This window comes from Aegilops tauschii, chromosome 3, assembly GCF_002575655.3.
Source record: "Aegilops tauschii subsp. strangulata cultivar AL8/78 chromosome 3, Aet v6.0, whole genome shotgun sequence".
Classification (NCBI taxonomy): domain Eukaryota; kingdom Viridiplantae; phylum Streptophyta; class Magnoliopsida; order Poales; family Poaceae; genus Aegilops; species Aegilops tauschii.
Window position 1 is genome coordinate 123,383,062 of NC_053037.3, and position 21,599 is coordinate 123,404,660.

The window sequence follows — 21,599 nt, forward strand, 5'->3', positions numbered from 1 at the left end:
TCATCTTTACCATATTTCTCTAGAAAAAACACACTTAAACATAAGGTCTCATTTTATCATCATGGTCTTCGACATCAGCATTCACCATCACTGTATAAAACGATCACAATATACTATCAGGCTTCATTTTGTGAACTGACTTTAAATTCAATTTGGTGGTACTGTTTGTAGGAGCAAGGATATAGTAAGATTGAAGAAATTGTTGGTCAAAGTTTGCAATATTTAAGTTTGACTGTGGACCTATTTTACAGAGGGAGCACTAGCTGGGAATATGCTAATGTCATATTCTTTTTAGTGAACTGTTGATCTTTTTGCTAAATGATAAAACTGCCACACTAAGTTTAGTTTTGAGGTTTCTTTTGAAAGTTCAGTATTCCAGCCTCAAAATTGCCTAGCGCAAATTCTCCAAATGAAAAACATGATAACAACATGGATTGTAATTCCAGGTTGCACTTATTTTCAGGCAAATAAACACTGAAACTGGAATCCCACGCTTGTTCTTCACCAATGAAGACAATGCACAAGGCAACTGAATCTGCTTATGATGAAGATAATAGTAAAGGTAAGGATGTGCCAAGCATGGAAGAAAACGACCCATGGAATCCTTCGTATCCTCCTTGTGCTCCTGGTCCTGCTAAAGACTTGACTGACCATATCAAATTAATCAAGGAGGTGCAGTAACTAAACCACCTTTATGATATTTCTCTCTCCTGTTTCTTTTTCTTACTCACGCCTCTTCATGCTGGTACATTCTTTGTCCCAGTGGATGTGTGAAAGACATGCTTTCCTTGCTGTCTCCTGAGCAACCCATACAATCATCCCAGACCGTACTCCTGAGGTTATTTGCTATCTTTGTTACCATAATTGGACCGACAAATCATTTAGTTATAATTGTATTTGACTTGGCTACAGTGTGAAGTGCTTAGAGAGGGGCTTATAACAATAATTTAATAAACCCGTTTTTTCTTGAGCACCAGCGCTTATTTCTATACCAGTGCTTAAGCAAAACCTGCCTTCTACCAATAAGCACCAGTGCTTAAGCAAACCTGCTTATTTTTCTAAGCACCTCTGTAAGCACCTTGTACTGTAGATGGACGCCTTCTACCGAGACATGTGCATTGCAGCATGCCTTTTGTTTTTCTTATTATGCTTTTATTGATTGGACAATGGATTACCTTTTAACCCTTTTCATTTTTGTATGGATAAACCCAGCCATTGAATGATGCCTTCGTCGATAAATTACCCCGCTTGGTGGCCATCCTGGAGAAGGATAGTGTCAGGCTTTTCCTCAACTTATTCAAGGATGACACACTGGGATTGGCTTGGGGTTTCGTCATAACCCCACAGACCTTCAATCAGATGATTGTGCAAAATGCCTTGCGATGCGTGAAAGTTGCCTTGGAGGGCAAGGCTCCTGAGCTCAATGGGCACCGCGCCAATCCCAACTACATGAATTCATGTGGGTACTTTCCCCTCCACCAAGCTGCTAAAATGTTCTCTGCCGACATGATCAAATTGATCTTCCACTATGGCGCATCGGCCAATTTGCGTACGTCTGGCCCTGAAGTCATCGAGGGCCTACTCCCACTACATGTTGCAGTTGAGAACGCTTGCCGGCATAAGTTTCTTGAGGACAACCTATTACCTGACAAAGAGAATACCGACTATGTCTACATGCTCATTCAACTGGTTTGCTTACCTGAAATGGTTTGTCCCACTTTCCTGTTAACACATAGTATCACTATTTCTGCAACTATCTATGGCAGCTCCATATTCTTTGTACCCATAATTGTCTTTCTCACATCCATCCCAACATGAATTACTACTGCAGCATAACAAATGAAATTTCTAATGTACTGATATATAGTTTCTCTGTGTTACTCTTTTGTATAATCCATGCGGCAACAATTTTATTTTTTAATCGAGTAATGAAGTAGCCATTTCTAGCTGCTGTTAACAAATTTAAATGTTTCAATTTGCTTTTGCTTGGCGTCGAGAACATTGATGGAAGTTATTCGGCACTACTTGCTTGTGTAAAGATACTCAGTTTTTGTTCCATGTTGGTGGTTTTTGCAGAAGATCTTCTTGGATACAATCAGACTGATTGCAGAAAGAACAGATGATCTACTTGCTGAGCTCTGGAAATACATATAGGATGGAAAGCTTGCCGAAACAACAGTTTTGCTCCTGGTAGCTCAAAAGAAGATCCGCGCGGGATCTTCTTTCAAGACAACTGGCAATAGCAAGACAGATGGGTTTAGTATTATCTCAAATCTATGTACAAAGGATCTTGTTGCCATAGATTTGGAGATTGCTCAAAACAGAGCTGTGAAGAAGCAGCTACTGAAGGCGGAGAAAAGGCTTAGGCGTATGGCATTGTTGCTTGTCATTGTAATTTCCGAAGCTGGTGAAGCTCTTGATTCATACATTCGGGCGCATCCAAGGTACCAAACCATTTATATTTGCAGCTATAATGCATATGTGCTTGTCTTTCTACTAAATATGTAATACCCCCTCCGTCCCAAAATAAGTGTCTCAACTTTATACTCAAAGTTGAGATACTTATTTTGGGACGGAGGGAGTATTAAGGTAAGCATGGGCTTTTAGGAAATCAATGCATTAATCTGATCAATTTAAATCATGGAAATACCAACATTGACTTAGAGAAAGAACACAACATCCAGATTGCATAATAGACTTGTTATAAGTTGAGTTAAGATCTTTGAACTATTAAGTTTCATGCACCAACCAGTATTACCAAAAGTCCGAACTGATGGAGAAGGTTGGGCATTCTACATATACTAAAACACCACCTCTCACGCATGGCTCGATAAGGCCTAAGCATGGCCAGAAAGAGGGCAAGCATTTTTTTACTTAGATTGCGAAAGCTGAGATTGAACCCAAGATCTCTTGGCTCTGTTAAGTTTCATGCACCAACCAGTAGAACAAAAAATCCGAATTGACGAAGAAGGTTGGGCAATCCACATATATACTTAAGCATAAATAACCATGCCACGTAAAATCCTTCATTCGGAACGTAATACCATGAGTTGTGAATGCTAATTATGGAAGCAAGGATAACCTCAGATTTCCATGAAGATCTAGCAGTCATACTTTATTTGTTTGCCAGCCCATTTTAAAATGTTGTCTATATGCCTTGTTTCGGGAAGTTTCAGCTTCATAGCAACCAGATTATTAAGTTTGCCAAAGGGGCACTGCTTCTTTGGCCTTTGAATTAAGCTCAAACTACCTTAGTAGTTGGAAGCTGAGGCTCCTGTTATGGTCATGAGTGAGCAAGGCAGCATGAGATGAACAACTTCAAACACCTGTTAATCCTTGAAATAAAAATAATAATCCTTCCTTTCTTACATGCTAGGATGTCTACATTTTGCCTTGAATGTATGTCGCCTGATTTTATTAATTGCCCTTTGATCTGATTTGTATAAAGAAGATATCAGATCCTTTGTTCTATTCAAAGTGTTAAGGATGAGGGCGCGTCTTGTAATGAAACAATAAGGAAGCTATACCAACTGTCGCAGTAAAATTGTGGATATCGGCATCTCATTTTACTGGCACCTCAGAATCCGCCTGCAAGTATTGTTCCTTCTTATAATACTTTCTAGATGTTTCGTCTGCAAAACACAATTATTAAGTGAATAATTAAATTATGTTAATTAGTTAAACTTCCATGATTTTGGCAAAATGTGGCCTATCTTGTGCTCCCTCCGTTTCATAATGTTTATTATGGAATGGAGCAGTATTATGTTTATTATTAAATGCTTCCATTGCAACAATTATTTCCATCATCTCTCCGTTATATGTGGTTATGTGATGGTGCTCACTACAGTGCCATCAGCTGATTCATGTGGTATCTAGACTCTCTCTCTCTCTCTCACACACACACAGGGACGTTTTCTTATACAAGTTTAATGTGTCGTGTAGGTGCCTTATGCCACACAGGTGGCCCACGTCGAGGTCCTGAAACGTGTCTCATCGATTCTCAAGAACCGTGGTTTTTTTCCTACTGGAGAATGCATCAACATAGGAAACATGTACTTCTTTTACACCTGTTTTCTTTCTTTTCCATTATTATATTTGCATACAAATACACCATTTTTGTTTTACGTTATTCCATTTGTTTTTGTAGCTGCCCCTATGATCAACAATCGTCCAGGTTGTCCGGTGAAGAGTTGCCCAACAAATATGATGGGTATGCTACAGCTGAGAAGGTAAAAATATTCTAAAACTGGAGTTTGTCCTATTTGTATGCGGTATGCTTGTTCGCTATCCAAATTCTGTTCGGCAGGGTATGACACAAAAACTTAACACTTGGTGAAAAAATGGAAATTATCCTGTCAATAGAGATGCAGTCTGTAATGTTCTTGCTCTGGTTTTATGCAATGACCAGCAATCTTCTTGTAACATTTTTCTTGTGAGATTTCTCATGGGCTGAATGTGCTAATTTGTTAGCTGAAATGATCTGAATTTCAAGGGCTAGTCCAAACTGTGTGATGTGTATCGTGGTAACCACAAGATGTTACAGCAAAGGGAGAATAGTAACGATACATAGCTAGCAGAAGAAGAAAGATCTACATTGCATCAGATTGTACTAATTGCTAATTCTTTGTTATTTCATTTAGATATCATACATACCTTTTTACTCCCCCAATCTAGGTATCTTTTATTGATCACGGGTCAAAAGGCAGATAAAACGTGTTACAAATCATAATAGTATTTTGCTCAGTAATTTCTACTCCCTCCGTCCCAAAATAAGTGTCGCTGATGTAGTACAAAGTTGTACTTTGAATAACTTTGAAATAGGGAATTGAAATATTTTCCAAATCAAGGGGTTCCAGGGTGATGAATCTTACTTTATAGTTTGTACCCTGTTATTTGTGGTCAGCTTGTATTGCCTACAAAATAGAATGCTCCATTTGCCATTTTATAGTATCCCAATTGCGACCTGCATGTGTCTAAAACACATGCTTATGGAACTTGAGTGTTTCACATGAAGCTGGAAACACAAAAAATAAGGTAGAATGAACAGACGATAAAACTATGTGCAAGTATTTAAATTTGAATAGCATTAACATGGGAAAAAATGAGACTATAAACTGTTATGGCTCTTGGTTGCAATCTTCTTGGGGCAAACTAAGGACAATGACACTGCTATGCTGTTGACTATAAAATTAACATCCATTGGAAACGACAGCAAGGGGCCCGCTTCCACTTGTTTAGTCCCATACTGTTTGCTTACTCTTTTAACTTGCATGATCCTAGTAGTGATGCTCAATGATTTATACCGTTGGGTTTACTCAATGCTTGTGAGAACTTGTTTTTCTTCTGTTGAATTAACAAAAATATGGCTGGATTTGTTAAGGAAAGAGCAATCCTAGAGGCAACTAGCATAATTCCCGTGTGTTGATTTGGAACCAAAAAAATGATTCAGTTGATTAGATTAGTTGGATATAAAATGCACATGCAACACTGGGGAGAAGAAACTCAATTAAGCAGCCAACACCGCAGCTGCGTAATTGCGGCAGCAATGGGAGCACCATTCCAAGATATGTTTTTTTCCTCTTCAGATTGGAGGGGGTCCGGTGGGCTCTAGTCGGATGAGGGAGATTGGGATGGGGTGGAGGAGTGTACTCACCACCACCACCAACCCCAGTTTATAAGATAGTAGAGGTTGGGGAGATTGGGATGGGGTGGGTGGGGGAGTGAATCACCACCACCACCCCAGTTTATAAGATAGCAGAGTTTCAAATTGAAGGGGGGGGGGGGTCTGGTGGGCTCTAGTCGGATGGGGGAGATTGGGGTGGGTTGGGGGAGTGAACTCGCCACCACCAACCCCAGTTTATAAGATAGCAGAAGTTCAATTTGGAGGGATCTGGTGGGTTCTAGTTGGATGATGGAGATTGGGGTGGAGTGGGGGAAGTGAACTCAACACCACCATCACCACCACCAACTCCAATTTACAAGATAGTAGAGAATATCTATACTACTCTACTATATAATGTACATAATGTACTAACAGCAGAACATATGAACCGTTGGGTCATTACAATTGGACGGCTCTAATTGATTGATTCGAAATTGGGAACTCGTGGCATCAGCTGTGCCCAGGTTGGCCCAGCCGAAGCTCGGCAACTGTCTGTGCCATTGGATCAGGCAATCCTAGGACCCATATTGAAGGGATTCGTGGTGGGGACTGCTACCTTGCCTGCCATGTGATCTGGCTCTTGCTTCAGAACTTCCATCTGAGCTAGCTAGACGTGGTGAAATGGTCTCACAGTAGACAAGTAGCACAGGCTAGAAACATCTCGATACGTGCACATGCATAGGCTAGCAACCTAACATAGTAGCACACTGTTGAATACTTGAATGCATGTATGGAAGGATTTCTTTCTTTTTTATATAGTAGTACATGGCAATATTGATTACTGTTTTTTTTATAGAAAATCTGTACGAGAGACTAGTGTATAAATATGAGTATCAGGATTTGAACCCTGGTGGGTGGAGTCGTGCCCCCACAACTCAGCACCGTGCCATTGGTCACTGATAAGGGGGAGAAATGTTCAAACAACCTGTGAAAAAACAAATTTACATTTTTTGTTTTGTTTTCGGTCTAGGAAACAATCATGAAAGAGAAATGAGACATTCTGACTTAGGGTGAGAAAGAGGGAAAATGAAAAAGGGAATAGTTCTTACATCAAGTTTATTTTTTGATATTTCTATTTTGAATTAAAATATTTAAAAGTTCACGACACATCAATAACATTTCTTTTTGAAGAAACAATGGCCGTGTCTAAAACATTCCTCATAAAGAAAAAATTGTTGCGCTGTTGTGATTTGATGCGAAGAACAAGTAATCTTTCACAAGTTCTCAAGAGAAAATAGGGATCTCTTCTTGAAAATTTCAAGATAAATTTATCATAACATATGTTCTTTAGCTTTAATTTTAATGTTTTAGTATTTTTCTTATACTACATAACAATCTCGAACAAAGCACAGACAGATGACCAGTAATAGTAGAGATAGAGATATCAATGGCATATGTCCCAATCACTTTACATGTTCCTTGAATGCAGCTTACTCGTTCAGCTGCTTGCCATGCTAGGCAAGTGATATACTCTGAAAAGAAATATCTGAAAACATCACATAGTCCAGGGTAATCCAAATATAATATGTAAGATCTCAGCGGATCATATTTTCTGTGTTGAGTATTTTTAGCATCAACTTTATTGATCCATGATACAGGCTGCCAGAATGAAACAACCTAGAGGATGGAAGCTCGAACATGCAAGGAGAAGCTTCATCCCATGCTTGAAATCAGTGTTATCATCATCCAAGTTGGAAGCAAGGGCATCTCCCATATATCCCTTGATAGAAATCAAAAGCATGAGAGAGACTGAGGAAATTTGGAATAAATCAGCAACCGAAGGATCCTCTTCAATTCCAAATAAAAATCTTGGTTTGTTGGGAAGAGTTCTGCAATTAACAAGTAGTCATCAATCCAGAAGGCTATTCGGTACTGCTGCATCGACGGTCTTGAAACTTTTAAAGCATGCATGAGTTGAGAGGTATGTCATATGAGCTGTATTTTGTATTTCATGCTAACAAGCCGGTCTAATATAAAAAACGTCATGAAAGAATAGCAATTTTCAGATTTAACTTGATAAGTGGATGGCAATTTTCTTATTTAACTTAATAAGTGGTCTGCTGGGCACCACATATTTAACACATACAACTTGTTTTATTTGCAGTTTCTCAGAAGAGAAGTTACTTCTCTCTCATCATTTTCAAGTCTGCTCATTATTGCTTCCATGCTATCTTAGCCGGTGTGGCTTTCGATCTATGCAGATACAGAAGCGCCTGTTGTGACCTTATGCACAGATGTGGTGCAAACATATTTTATTTCAGTGGCATGCTCCTAACGTGCTTAAGCGCGCATGTATCCCTCACATTTGCCTGGATGTATCTCTCGCATTTGCCTGGATTTAAACTCTAGTTACATATAGTAGCATTTGAACCACTCTGACCCACTGAGCTTGCGTACATGGTCGATCGTGCATTCCTTAGGATATTGAACAGTTTGCGTGTATATGATTTTACTCCGCTTGGGGATACGGACTTAAAAATTCTCGTATGGAAACCAGTGCTACAAATTTCTACTGATCTCATTGAATTAACTGAAGCTTAAAATAGATTTTATAGTCTGTAAGATTTAATAGGATATATTTGAACTTGGAACGTAAGTTGTTTAAATTTTATTTTGGTTTGTGTCGGGACGTTAATTAAATCAAATAAAATGTGACCCTGATTGTTCGCAGGCAAGGAAAAGAGGGATCTGCCCTAAAAGTAGGACTATAGATAGCAAGAAGTTGACCGATGGCCTTTGCCCTTGCCATTGTCGTCTTTGTCGCGGTAGTAGTGCTTGAAGGCGACATCTCTCCTATAAATGACGCTACGTGGCTGCTGGCGTTGGCTCAGCCGTTTTTCTTTCTTCACGTGCAAAGCTGCTTCAGAAGTGGATGACCGGTTGGGCTCGTTGGCCTGGGGTCAGGAAATAACTACTACTGTACTTCTCAAGTCCTCGGCGTGAAGATGGATTTAAGAGAGATGAAATCCTAGCAATTCACTGCGGTGGAAAATATCCACATCCTTCCACCTCCGCCGCCACACTCTCCTCGTCCGCGTCCGCCACTCGCACCCCTCCCCTGATCCCCTAATTCCCTCCCTTGCGTCACCAGCTTCACCCACTTCTTCATGTGCGACGGCCGACGCAGCTCCCGTGCCTTCCCATTGCCGCTGGATGGGAGTTGTTGGGACATCGCCAGTCCACATCGGCGACGGGTGGTGACCAGCTCTCCGCGCATGTGGAGCAGCGGGTTGCCGGGGGCACAACTACCACTTCGCCACTGCCCTGACTCCTTCCAGTGGATGCGCCGTCGATGGAGACCGCCAACAGGATGAAGATTTGTCGTCCCAGCAAACTCATGCGCTGTTGCCGCCACAATTGTTCTCTTTGTTGGAGTCTTCCTCCTCTAGTACGTCCTCTCCTGCGACCTCCGTAAGTTCAAGGTTTCACTACCGGAGCAGCGGATTCCTTGTTGAAATGTTTGATGCGGTCTGCTCGGCCTTTTTCTTTGGCAGGAGAGAAAAAAATTGGTGTCTTTGACACTCCTGGGACCGACAGATCATTCATGGCATGGTTGGATTTGAATGGGGAAGTGTCCATCCAAAATTTGTTTGGTTGACTGGACTAATTTTTCCTTTGGCTGTTTTAATGGAAACCCATTCACATAATTTTTGCAAACATTAGCGAAGATTTCAGTGGCAGGGAGTGTTTGCCGGAGTGGAAACGATTCAAGAGCTGGAAGGAGCTCAAGATTTTGCTACTGCCTTGCTGATAGGTTTGTGAGGTAATTTAGCTACATATTTGCGTGTTTCTTTTGTGCTCTAGCAATGCATATTTTAATTTGGAAAATAGAAACATGGGGGGGGGGGGGGGGGGGGGAGAGAGAGAGAGAGAGAGAGAGAGAGAGAGAGTGTTTTATTCACACATTATCAATCCAACTTTTCTGTAACTATTTTATGTACATCTTATGGGAAACGCCAGTTCAGGGTGACGGTTGCGTGTTATATTGACAGGGGTGCAACTCCCTGATAGCGTACAATTGTTGTTGGGATCGAGACTTGGAGTACAAGCGATAAGCTAGAGATAGGAATAATGTTACAGAGATAACAGAGAATACACTGCATAGCCTATCTACGGTTGCAACTAGAACTCCTAGCCGCACCACCTTGGCACCATTGTCACGTTGTTTAACACCCTCCCTTAATCACAATTTGGTCAAGTTGAGATTACGCTCGAGCTTTCAAAGATTCTTGTGGGCAATGCTTTTGTGAAGCCGTCTGCAACCTGATCTCGTGAATGCACAAAACGAATGTCCAATTGTCTGTTTGCAACTCTTTCTCTGACAAAATGGAAATCTATTTCAATGTGTTTTTCCTTGCATGAAAAACCGGGTTAGCAGACAAATAAGTAGCACCCAGGTTGTCACATCATAAACATGGAACCTTAGCGTGCTTCACACCCAGCTCTATCAACATGGACTACACCCAGATAATCTCTGTAGTAGCATTTGCTAGTGCTTTATACCCAGCTTCAGTGCTAGACTGTGGCACAGTAGCCTGTTTCTTTGCACACCATGATATTAGATTTGGTCCAAAGAAAACTGCAAATCCACTAGTGGAGCGTCTGTCATCTAGACACCCTGCCCAGCCAGAGTCAGAAAAAGCACTGACAAGAGTTGATGAATATTTGCTGAATGTAAGACCAAGACTCATAGTATTTTTCACATACCTCACTACGTTTGGCAGCAGTCCAATGAACTGTGGTGGGTGCGTGAAGAAACTGGCATACTTTTTTTAACATCAAAGGATATATCTGGTCTTGTTAAGGTTAGGTACTGAAGTGCTCCTACTAGACTTCTGTATCTAGTACTATCCTCTTAATTCAAGAGGTCTCCCTCTTCAAGTGACAATTTTTCTGTGCTAGATAAATGAGTTGAGGAGGGTTTACACCCTTGTAAGCCAACTCTCCTTACCAAATCAGTAGCATGCTTCTCCTGAGAGAGATGAAGACCATCTTTATTTTTCTTTACCTCAATACCTAGGAAGAAGTGTAGGTCTCCCAAATCTTTAAGAGCAAACTCAGCACTTAGGTCCTTTAATAGTCCTGTCACTGCTTCATTAGATGAACTTGTGACAATGATACATCAACATAGATAAGCACAAATATGGATGTATTTGACTTATTGTAAATGAATATTGATGTATCAGACTTAGAAGGAACAAAACCAAGTACTTGTAATGTCTGACTGAGACGAGAGTATCACGCCCTAGGAGCTTGCTTCAGTCCATATAGAGCTTTGTCAAGCTTACACACATGGAAGGGTTTGTCCTTGTTCTCAACACCAGGAGGTTGTTTCATGTATACTTCCTATTCCAGAACACCATGAAGAAACGCATTCTGCACATCTAGTTGTCTAAGACTCCATCCCATGGAAACATCAATAGACAGCACAAGACAAATAGTAGCAGCTTTAACTACGGGATTAAAGGTGTCCTCATAGTCTATGCCACACTGCTGTTTGAAGCCTTTTGCAACAAGTCTGGCTTTGTAGCGATCTATGGTATCATTGGACTTTCTTTTTATCCTGTAAACCCACTTGCAATCAATCAAAATTTTACATTGCCGTGGAGAAACCAGATACCACGTGTTATTTTTCTGAAGTGCCATGTATTCCTCTTCCATGGCCTTTTTTCCAGCGTGTATCACTGAGTACTTCATCAACAGTATTTGGTTCACCTGTGGAACATGCTAGACGAAACTTGGTTATCTATTTGTAATTAACCGGTTGAATTACTCCCTTCCGTAGCCGTGTACGCGGGTGAATAGATGAAGTAGTGCTGTTGTTGAGCGTAGAAGATCCAGCCTTTGGACCCAGCAATCACGAGGCAGATCCCCCTGGCGCGGCGTTCCAGACGCGCCAGCCGCTATGGCAGCGGGATCTTCTGTGGCGATGGGTGATGCTGAAGCCGTCGCGGTGGGCGCAGAAGATCCCGGCCGCACGGATTGCGTGGGCCTGACCGGTTCGGCACCAGATTGCACACTTGTTGTGAGCCGAGGCGAATCCGCGCCAGATCGCGCGCCTAGCTGCTGACGGCGTACGTATTGGTGGGTTCCGCTCACGGGCCGGAGGCTGCTGCCGCGTGGCATCGGAGGATTGGTGTGGACCGGATGCCGCATCTGGCCCAGCTGGGGCAGATCGCGTGGCCGCCGCTAGATCGCTGCCCGCCGCACCTGGTGGGCGACACGAGATCTGGCGCGCTATCGCCTTGTTGAGCACGGATCCCGTAGCAGATTCGCTGCCATGCTACGGGAGCACCGATCGTTAGGAAGATTTGTCCCCCGCAGTGTGACACATAAAACGTGAAGCGTTTGGGGTGATTTCTTCACCGTTCTCTGCACCATTTTCATCTGTACATCACAAGAATCAAGTGCACGGTTACGAGGATTAGTCAACATGCGATCATTACAGTTATTTCCCCCTTGATCAAGACCGGTAAGACTAGATGGTAGAAGAAGAATTTCTTGGCGAAGTAGGGCACCAACATTGGGGATGAAGGGTGGCGAAGGGGAACTTTGTTTCATCAAAAACGACATCTCGAGAGATATAGGCGCGACCTGTTGGAACGTCAAGGCACTTGACGCGTTTGTGTTGAGCTCTATAGCCAACGAACACACATTGTTTGGATCTAAAACCGAGTTTGCGATCATTATAAGGACGAAGATTGGGCTAACAAGCACATCCAAACACACAAAGAGATGTGTAGTCTGGTTTGGTATGGAGAAGCCTTTCAGTGGGAGTTTCATTGTTTATAACACGACTAGGTAGCATATTAATGATATGAACTGCTGTGAGAAAGGCCTCATCCCAAAATTTTAGGGGCATGGAGGCACAAGTGAGAAGGGCAAAGCCAACTTCGATAATGTGTCCGTGTTTGCGTTCAACAGACCCATTCTGTTGATGGGCATGAGGACAAGACACGTGATGAGAAATACCATGTTTTTCGAAAAAGAAGTTGAGCTTCTGTTATTCACCACCGCAATCAGATTGGAGGGCTATGATTTTGGTGTCAAATTTTCTTTCAACTAAGGCTTGGAAATTGAGAAAACTAGGCATACATCGGATCTTTTCTTAAGAAGATAGATCCAAGGAAATTTGCTATAGTCGTAAATGAAACTCACATAATATGTGTGTCTACCAACAGAAGAGGGAGCAGGCCCCCACACATCAAAAAAAATAAGCTGCAAAGGCTTGGTAGAAATACTAGTATAAATAGGATAAGGTAACTGATGACTTTTAGCTCTTTGACAGGAATCACAAATTGTTTCAACATCACGCTCTCCAATATATGGGAGCTTATTTTTCCTAAGCAATCGCTCTACTAAAGAAAAAAGATGCATGTCCTAATCGATCATGTGACCATCTTGATGAGACTTTGGTGGCACTAAAAACTTGCTTATTGAGTTTTCTAATCTCCGGAATCAATGGGTAAAGCCCGCGAACACATCTACCTCGATGCCTGATCATTGATCAAAAAGAAGAAGGGGTGAAATTTAAGAAATACATGATTATCAATGGCAATGCGATGAATGGAAAGAAGACTTTTGGAAGCACTAGGAACATGCACAAAAATTCTGAGATGATTTTTTCTATGAGGAATTTTAATAACAGAGTGACCAATGTGACCAATCTTCATACCTTCTCCACTAGCGGTGTGGATGTGATCTTGGTCGCGGTACTTCTCGCGCATGGTCATTTTTTCCAGCTCGCCGGTTATGTGGTTGGTGGCTCCGCTGTCGACGTACCAGTTCATGTCGACGCCATACGAGGCATCAGCCACCCTGGCCACCTTTTCACCTTGGGACGATGCATCATCATCATCATCATCCTGAAAACGGTACCAACAGTCTTTTGCTGAGTGTCCCAACTTGCCATAGATTTGGCACCGAACAGCATCCGGGCACAATCTGTTGTTGGTGGAGGAGCTTGTGCACCGGCCCTTGTTGTTGGTGGAGGGAGGGCCGGCTATCGCCGCGTGCGTTGCCGTTCTGGCCACCGCTGTTGCCCCCGCCAGAGCCCTTGCCCTTTTTGCGAGGGGGTCCACGGTAGGGAGAGCTGTGGCCGCGGCCGCGTGTGGCGATGTTCGCCGAGGAATCAAAGCCGCCGCCGGTCCCTGCCCCTTGGAATAGAGCCACCCTTTGATCAAAGTTGCTCATCTGAGCGAACAATTCGTCAAGAGTGACCAGAGTAGTGCGGGCGTCAAGGGCAGAGAGCAACGACTGGTAGTCCATGTCGAGGCCGTAGAGGATGTAGGATACCAGCTCGTCATCCTAGAGTGGCCGACCCGCCGCCGCAAGCTCGTCGGCGAGGGAGCGCATGTGCGCAAAGAAGGTAGCCATCGATTGTGTTCCCTTCCACGCGTTCGTGAGGGCGGCGCGGATGTTGTTGATGCGGGACAACGAGGTCGATGAGAACATCCTTGCCAACGCCTTCCAGAGCTTGTTTGCGTGGGTGATCGCGGTCACCTGTACGAGCACTTCTTTGGACAGATTATTCAGAAGATATCCCAGTACCTGCTGGTCTTCCCTGGTCCAAAGTTGATGTAGAGGATTCGGGATGGTCTCCTCCTTGCCATCCTTGTCCTTGGAGACGACAACCTTGGCTGGCTCTAGCATGCTCCCATCCACGTACCCGATGAAACCAACACCATAGAGTTGTGGTGTGATCTGGGTGCGTCACATGATGTAATTGGTGCAGGTGAGGTGCTCGGTGACTTGGCCGGAGAGGGTAGGGTTGGAGGCGCTGGAGGAAGCCATGGTAGGAGGTTTCGGTGGAGGAGGAAAACCTAGATGTGATGGAAGAGTTAGGCTCTGATTACCATATGGGAAACGTTGTACCCAGTTCAGGGCGACAATTGCGTGTTATATTGACAGGGGCGCGACTCCCTGATAGCGTAAAATGGTTGTTGGGATCGGGACTTGGAGTACAAGGGATAAGCTAGAGATAGGAATAATGTTACAGAGATAACAAAGAATAAACTGCCTAGCCTATCTATGGTTGCAACTAGAACTCCTAGCCGCACCACATTGGCACCATTGTCACGTTGTTTAACACATCTATTTTATTTCTTCTTTGGTTTAGAGAACATAGAAATGCAGGAGGTGTTTTTATGAACATGGCAATGGAATTCGATAGGATTAATTAAATTGGTTCCCCCAAGGTGGTGTTGATCACTTTGTGTTTCTTTTCCTATTGGTGTGAAAACGAATTCCTTGGGTGACACCAATGCAGGCATTTGTGATCTTGTTAACCGATGCACCCGCTGACATCAAGATGTGGCATGGTGCGGGCTTTGGGGTTTCAGGGGCGTGAAATGGCGTGGAAGACAGAGATGGAAGTGGCCTGCATCCTCGAGTAATGCTTTCTAAAGGTGTGGAATATTTCATTTCCTCAAACTTAGATCCCCTCATTTTATTTCCCATGTTATTTTCAGATCGGGGTTGCCTCTTTGAGAGTAGCAGATTGCCGAGATGAGGACCTGTGTGGATGCCCAAAGTTACAGGTTTTGATTCTTTATGATTCTTTTTTGAATTTATTTTTCTATTGCTACAACCTGGTCATAACTAGATTACGTAACCACCACGTATAGTCCTACAAAATTCCTATGAATTTACTTCAATCCAAAGAGGGGTCTTAATTTGATAGTAGGGTTATAAACCAACCGTAATTATGGATCAAATGAAAGTGGTGGCATAGAAGCTTGAGAAATATGATGGTTTGCATTTAGTTTCGCTTTACTTTAATTTCGCTGTGTTTCCTAGAAGCTTAAGAGATGAGGTTTGAATTTTTGTTGTAGACATGGCCCTTGATGTGTGTACCATGGCTTCATTGCATATTGACTTTTACAAAGATGAAAGAGAGTTGTTTCTAACCTGCTACACAACAAGAATTGCCAACACTTTGTAGTCTCTTAGGATCTTGAAGGGAATGGAGGAAACTGAAGGTGCTAACAATTCTTGTTTGAAGGTCATCAAGAACTATATCCTCGAAACTAAAAGTTGTTGGAAAAGATCTGTTATGATGCCATAGAAGTTGCAGATAAGGATCTTCTCCCCTTATGCGCTGGGTCTGAAAGCAAGGGCATGTACTATTAAATGCACACAATATTTTCTCTTCTACATTTGTTGGATGAATTGGTACGAAGATTATGTTGACATATTTCTTTTTTCCCTTTTAAGAATCGATGATCGTAGCTGGTTGATTTTCCAACATAAGGACCAGAGAATTGCTACAGTTTGAGATGACAGTGAATGCTTACAAGGTTTGTTCTAAGTTTAAGATAGCTGATTGGTCTAAACTATTTATTGTTGCATTTATCATATGTAGTACTACTGATTTCCTTTCATACCCAGACTAACTTTGCAAATATGCGTGAGGGCGACATATGCCCTTCTCATCCTACATGACTTGGAATAGCTTTTGACTTTTCAGCTACATATCATGCTTTGAATTCACCTACAAGGTATTTGTTTACTGCACGTGTAAACATCTGGTTTATTGCAATGTATCCTCTAAAGCATGAATGAACATTGCTCATATTCATATCAATTGAAGAGCCTTTGAGATTGCCACTGAATCTCTTGATGTAGAATCTACCGTTACAACACCAGTGCATGATGAGACTGAGAAGATCTTGACCTTGCTGCGACATAATTTAAGGAGCTGGAATGAGGTTGGACCTTTAACACAATAGCAAAATTGAACTCGAAGAACCTCTGATATCACTAAATCATTATCAGGTACATAATACAACATGTATATTTCACATTTGCATTATCTACAACGTCATTAAGTCTGATCGTGAAACATACAACTAGAGATACCTACATGTATATATCAAATTTGCATTTGTTTTACAACTTCATCGTTTCTATAGCTGTAAATGTATAGATTTTCATAAGTATGATTGTTTTTTAAAATTAAATGCATAGGCTAACCAGCCATCTCAGGCCGAGTCTGTTGCTACTGTTGCTCAACCTTTCAGTGGACTACAAGATGATATACCACAAGGTAGCTTTAGTATTTTGAACTTTCAGCTACATTTGGTCACGAGTTATGAGATGCATATGGTTCTAGCATCCTTCACCACCATTCCTGTGATTCATTCAATTTGGTTTGTCATTGTTGGTACTTTCATGCCATTTGATTATGTGGTAGAGTGTGCTTCCGGACTGCGCGTGGGGTTGGGCATTCTTGGCTAGACCTAGGCGTCCTCGCGAGCGACTTGCTGTCTGACCCATCTACCGGCATACACCATCGTTTCCGCTCTTTCATATGTGGGCTCGGATGCAAGGTGCAAGTCACCATGATGGTAGCGGGTTGAGAGAAGTGGAGAATAGGGTTCCTCCAGGTTCCATCCATGAATGGTGTCAGTCCAATATCTCAGTTAAATGTCTGCTATTCCTTCATTTCTTCATCTTCGGTTGAAGAATAATCCCTCTACTGTCATCTTGAAGACTTGAAGGGTGGCATGCGCACGTCCATACAATAACTTTAAATTTTAAGTGTACTTTAGTTGATGTATTGTAGTTGATTGAATCCCGTCAAAGATTCAGAGAAAATCAAGTAACTTGATAATTATTTGCTTAGAGAGCAAGAAGTTGCTACTATATCGTGGTTCATGCCAAAAGCATTGTCAGCCAAATAGGATAGAGAATCCCTTGAAAATAATTGAAAGAATAATGCATTTCGAGTGAAAGGATCTTGTTTGCATCCCCGGGGTAGCATGGTAAGGGGTGTTAAAATTTCATTCAAGAGGTGTTCAATATTACGAAGTTAACTCTATCATCTCACTTGGATTTAGTATCGTGACATCTGACGGGTTGCTTTCTCCTTTTGATAATTTCATTGTGGTGCTTCTGTTCATTTGAGCTAATGATCGTAAATGTCATGACATTTTCGGACCGTTGAGATAGTTGCCATCGACATGGAAGTTGTCATATGTGATAGGAACATTGTATTATCTCAAGCGGACATAATATCTTATATTGTGATGATGTTCAAAGTGCCATAAGAAGAGGATGCTACACATGTTTCATCTATATATCAATTTTCTTCTTCAGAAAATAACATTTTAGTCTTTAACACAAGTTGTACTGCAGGAATATGAAACCAAATAATCTACTTATCGGTGCTGAACGACAACTCATGGTTGGGATTTTTTTCTGGCAGCAGGAGCCCAGAACAGAACCCCACCATATTCTTGTTAGTGGATTTCTATGGATCTACTTTTAGTTAACTCTGTCTCAGACTCTCTACAATCCCAAAACTGTATATAAACAGAATGTTGATGTCTACTACACAACTTGTTCTTGTAGATTCGTGTTGGGCCTCCAAGCGTAGAGTTTTGTAGGACAGTGGCAATTTTCCCTCAAGTGGATGACCTAAGGTTTATCAATCCGTGGGAGGCGTAGGATGAAGATGGTCTCTCTCAAACAACCCTGCAACTAAATAACAAAGAGTCTCTTGTGTCCCCAACACACCAAATACAATGGTAACTTGTATAAGTGCCACTGGTGCGCGTCGGTCCTAAACAAACGTTTTTTACCCCTTTCCGCGACGACATTTGGAACCGTCGCCAAGTGAGTGTGGGCGATAGGGGGGGTCCTTCCCACACGGCCCAGAAACCGTCGGGGATATGCCCTACTGGCACACACGTTCGGCAAAATGAGGTCGTGTGCGACTGGCGAGCACTTAAATACGGAAATACGTACAGTAGAGCTAAAAAATACAATTATACAGCGAAATTGTTTCCGGTCGCAAATACATCCCACACAGTCAGTCCCCACTAAACGTTTCCGTTTGTATGCACATCCCGCACAGTCGCTCCAAGGAAAACATTTCCGTTCATAGGTACATCACACACAATTTTTCCCGTTAAATCGTTTGCGTTATTGAATGTAGCACACACGGTCCGTAGAAGAAACTGTGTGGCAAAGGCTGTCCATGACACATAGTTTTTATATGTTAAACGTTTGCGCAAGGTGGCCTAACGCAAACATGTTTCAAGAGAAAGTCGTGTGTTATTGTTCATTGATCCAACACGGTTTATTCCTAGAAGCTGTCTGCGGTGCGTGAGGTCATCGCCCACGGTATTTTTTCAACAACCGTTTGCAATATCAAAACCCAATTAGCAGGCTAATTCTCCATTAGCAGGCTAATTGCCCTATTATTAATAATCCATTTACTAATCTAGTTGACATTCATATTAAGCACACAATATATTTCATTTCCATATTAAGGAAGCAAAATTTCATAATTGAAATACATCAGAGTACAACATGATATAGCTTCAGCACTCAGCTACCCCATTACACAACTGCACCAGCAGCAAGTTCCACATGCAACATGTAGAACCTTTCGAAATTAGCATCATAAACGGTATATAGACAGATGCATCACATCTGGAAAACTGCTGAAGCGGAAGGCGAATATTGAGCCTTCATTCATGTTGAAGGTCTTTGCAACTTTAGGCCAGTGCCTGTGGATGATTGACCGTCTGTCCTTCGACCTCTTCAGGAACACTTCAATATTGAACCGTTGGTGTTGTATGAAAACCTTCCTCGCCTCCTAACCATAGAGGTGGTTTGAGAGGTAATCATCAGTGAACTGCTTTGGAAAGGCCTGAAAACAAGGATGTGCATAAATATCTTCTCTATATTGGAAATGGGGCAAAGGAATAAAAAAAGGCAAGGTATAATAGTTAGTACCATGTTGTAGTGAACTGATGTCTTCTTCATTGTGCAGACAAAGATCTTGTTGTTTTTTTTCGCTAATTTCTTTATCCTAACAATCTTTCTGAGTTTCTTGATTTCATTGATATTCATGGACAACTCATTTCCCCATATGCAAAAAGGGACGAACAGTGGGTCAAAACCTCTGACAGCAGGACCTACATGTGCCAGACAAAATTGTTACAAACCAAAATATTAGAATGGTTCCTGCAATTGCAGAATAACGTGCTATTAGACAACGGACAATGCACGTGCTAACCTCGATTGTAAACCTCAGTGCTTCCCATTGTTTCCCTGCAACACATATAAGGTAGTTAGTCATCAGGTTAAGTAAGGGTTCGCGTGCTATCAGTAAAATATGTTGATGAAAAACAAGCACATTGCAGATTCATCAAATTAATTGAAGCCACACGGAAAACCCATTTACCCAAACCAAGCATGATTAAGAACTAGGAAATATAGCACTTGTATATGTTTCTCATGTATTAAGTGCAACCAAATTCGATTTATTCCTCACATGCACAACAATACAAAATTCTACCCACGACAATTGGACATCGCATTGCAGAATTGAACCAAGCAGTTAACTAAACACCACAACAAATGAACCAAACATTAACTGAGCACCACATTGCACAATATAACATTGAACCAAGCAGTTAACTGAACACCACAACAAATGAACCAAACATTAACTGAGCACCACATTGCACAATATAACATACTCCTAATAGAAGATCAGAGAGTTAACCAAACAGTTAACTACAGCTAACTGTAGCAATTGTATTTGTTTCTCATGTATTTACTACAACCAAATTCAATTTATCCTCGCATGGTATACAATAACAGAATGCACCCACAATTTTTTAAAGATAAATTCGATTTATTTCTCACATGAAAGACAATACAAAATTGCAGCCCGAAGAATTGAACATCATATTTGCAGAATTGAACCAAACAGTTAACTGAAGACGAGAACTAATTAACAAAATAGTTAATAAGTGAGCACCACACTGCATGACATATAGAACATATACACTAGAGCAACAGATTGCATGGTGAAATTAGATAGCACAATTCACTAGATTTTGTGAAGGAAAGGCAGGAGCAGCACAAGCAACGGGTAAACCGAGCATGCGTAACCGGCGTAGCTAGCAATTGGCAAGGTGCTCCTCCAAGATCTGGGGGTTGGCACGAATGGCAGCCATCGCGACCTCATCCGCGCGTGCGGCCGCGATTTGCTTCTCCGCTGCCAAATGCTCCTTGAGGTCCTGGCTATACTGCGTGCACCATGGCTTAGGCCAGCGCTTATTTGGTGGAGGGGTCAGTGATTTGGGTGGAAGGTGTCGCGCTCGCACCGGCGGTCGGGGCATGTGGGATGTGGAAGGAGGAGGAGGATGGGGGTCGGGTGTGGATTACCTGCCTGTATAGAGGAGGCCGAGCAGCGTGAAGGAGGGTCACCGGCGAGGAGGCGGCGGCGCTGCAAGCAAGGAGTGAAGGTTTCAACTTGGAAAGGAAGGCGGAAAGAGGGGAAATGTGGCTTTTGGTAAGGGGGAGGGGGCAGGGAGGTAGATATTTCCGCGGAAGCCGAAAATTTGGAATCGCTTTAGCCAAAAAACTGGCGCGCAAAGTGTCATCAGACACGGTCCCTTATTCAGAACTGTGTACGATATGTGGACATCACAAACGATTCAGATAGCTTAACCCGTGTGTGATGAGTTTGAACGTCAAAAGTTTTGGTTCGAATTTCCATGGTTACAGTGGTCATCCACGTCATTGCATAATTTGGGTACACAAAGGCGACTACAGCACACCCACACTTCTTAATCGGGGAAGTTCAGCATTTAAACAGAGCTAGCTGACCTAAACATTACTCTAACAAATTAAAGACCGACGCTCTTAATTAAAAAAACATAGAGTACTACTACGGCTAGTGCTCGTCGATCTCCGCCGGCGCCTCCATGTCCAGCTCGCGCCAGACGGTCTCCTGGGGAAGGGGCTCCATGGCATCCATCACACCATACTCGGCAAACATCTCGCCATCCGCGTCCGCCATCTCTTTGGAAAAGGCCGCCACGAGCTGGGCGTGGGCGGATGCGATCTGGGCTTGGACGGGCTCCATCGTCGCAAGGTATGCGACGGAGGAACGGATGGCTGCTCGAACGCC

General features: G+C 42.5%; 1 protein-coding gene and 2 long non-coding RNA genes across 3 annotated transcripts; all 3 read left to right on the plus strand.

The window, feature by feature from the left end:
- Positions 1-516: 516 nt before the first annotated feature.
- Positions 517-4,336, plus strand: LOC109757045 (uncharacterized). Its single transcript, XM_020315863.1, has 5 exons — positions 517-672; positions 1,213-1,707; positions 2,155-2,444; positions 4,148-4,229; positions 4,307-4,336. The coding sequence occupies exons 1-5, from the start codon at positions 517-519 to the stop codon at positions 4,334-4,336; spliced, it is 1,053 nt and encodes a 350-aa protein (XP_020171452.1).
- A 4,356-nt stretch (positions 4,337-8,692) lies between these two features.
- LOC141020946 (uncharacterized) lies at positions 8,693-15,794 on the plus strand. Its single transcript, XR_012180942.1, has 4 exons — positions 8,693-9,425; positions 14,931-15,053; positions 15,133-15,201; positions 15,666-15,794. It is a non-coding gene; the product is annotated as an uncharacterized lncRNA (long non-coding RNA).
- A 40-nt stretch (positions 15,795-15,834) lies between these two features.
- LOC120975399 (uncharacterized) lies at positions 15,835-17,709 on the plus strand. Its single transcript, XR_006671370.2, has 4 exons — positions 15,835-15,960; positions 16,052-16,161; positions 16,289-16,438; positions 16,631-17,709. It is a non-coding gene; the product is annotated as an uncharacterized lncRNA (long non-coding RNA).
- The last annotated feature ends 3,890 nt before the right edge of the window (positions 17,710-21,599 follow it).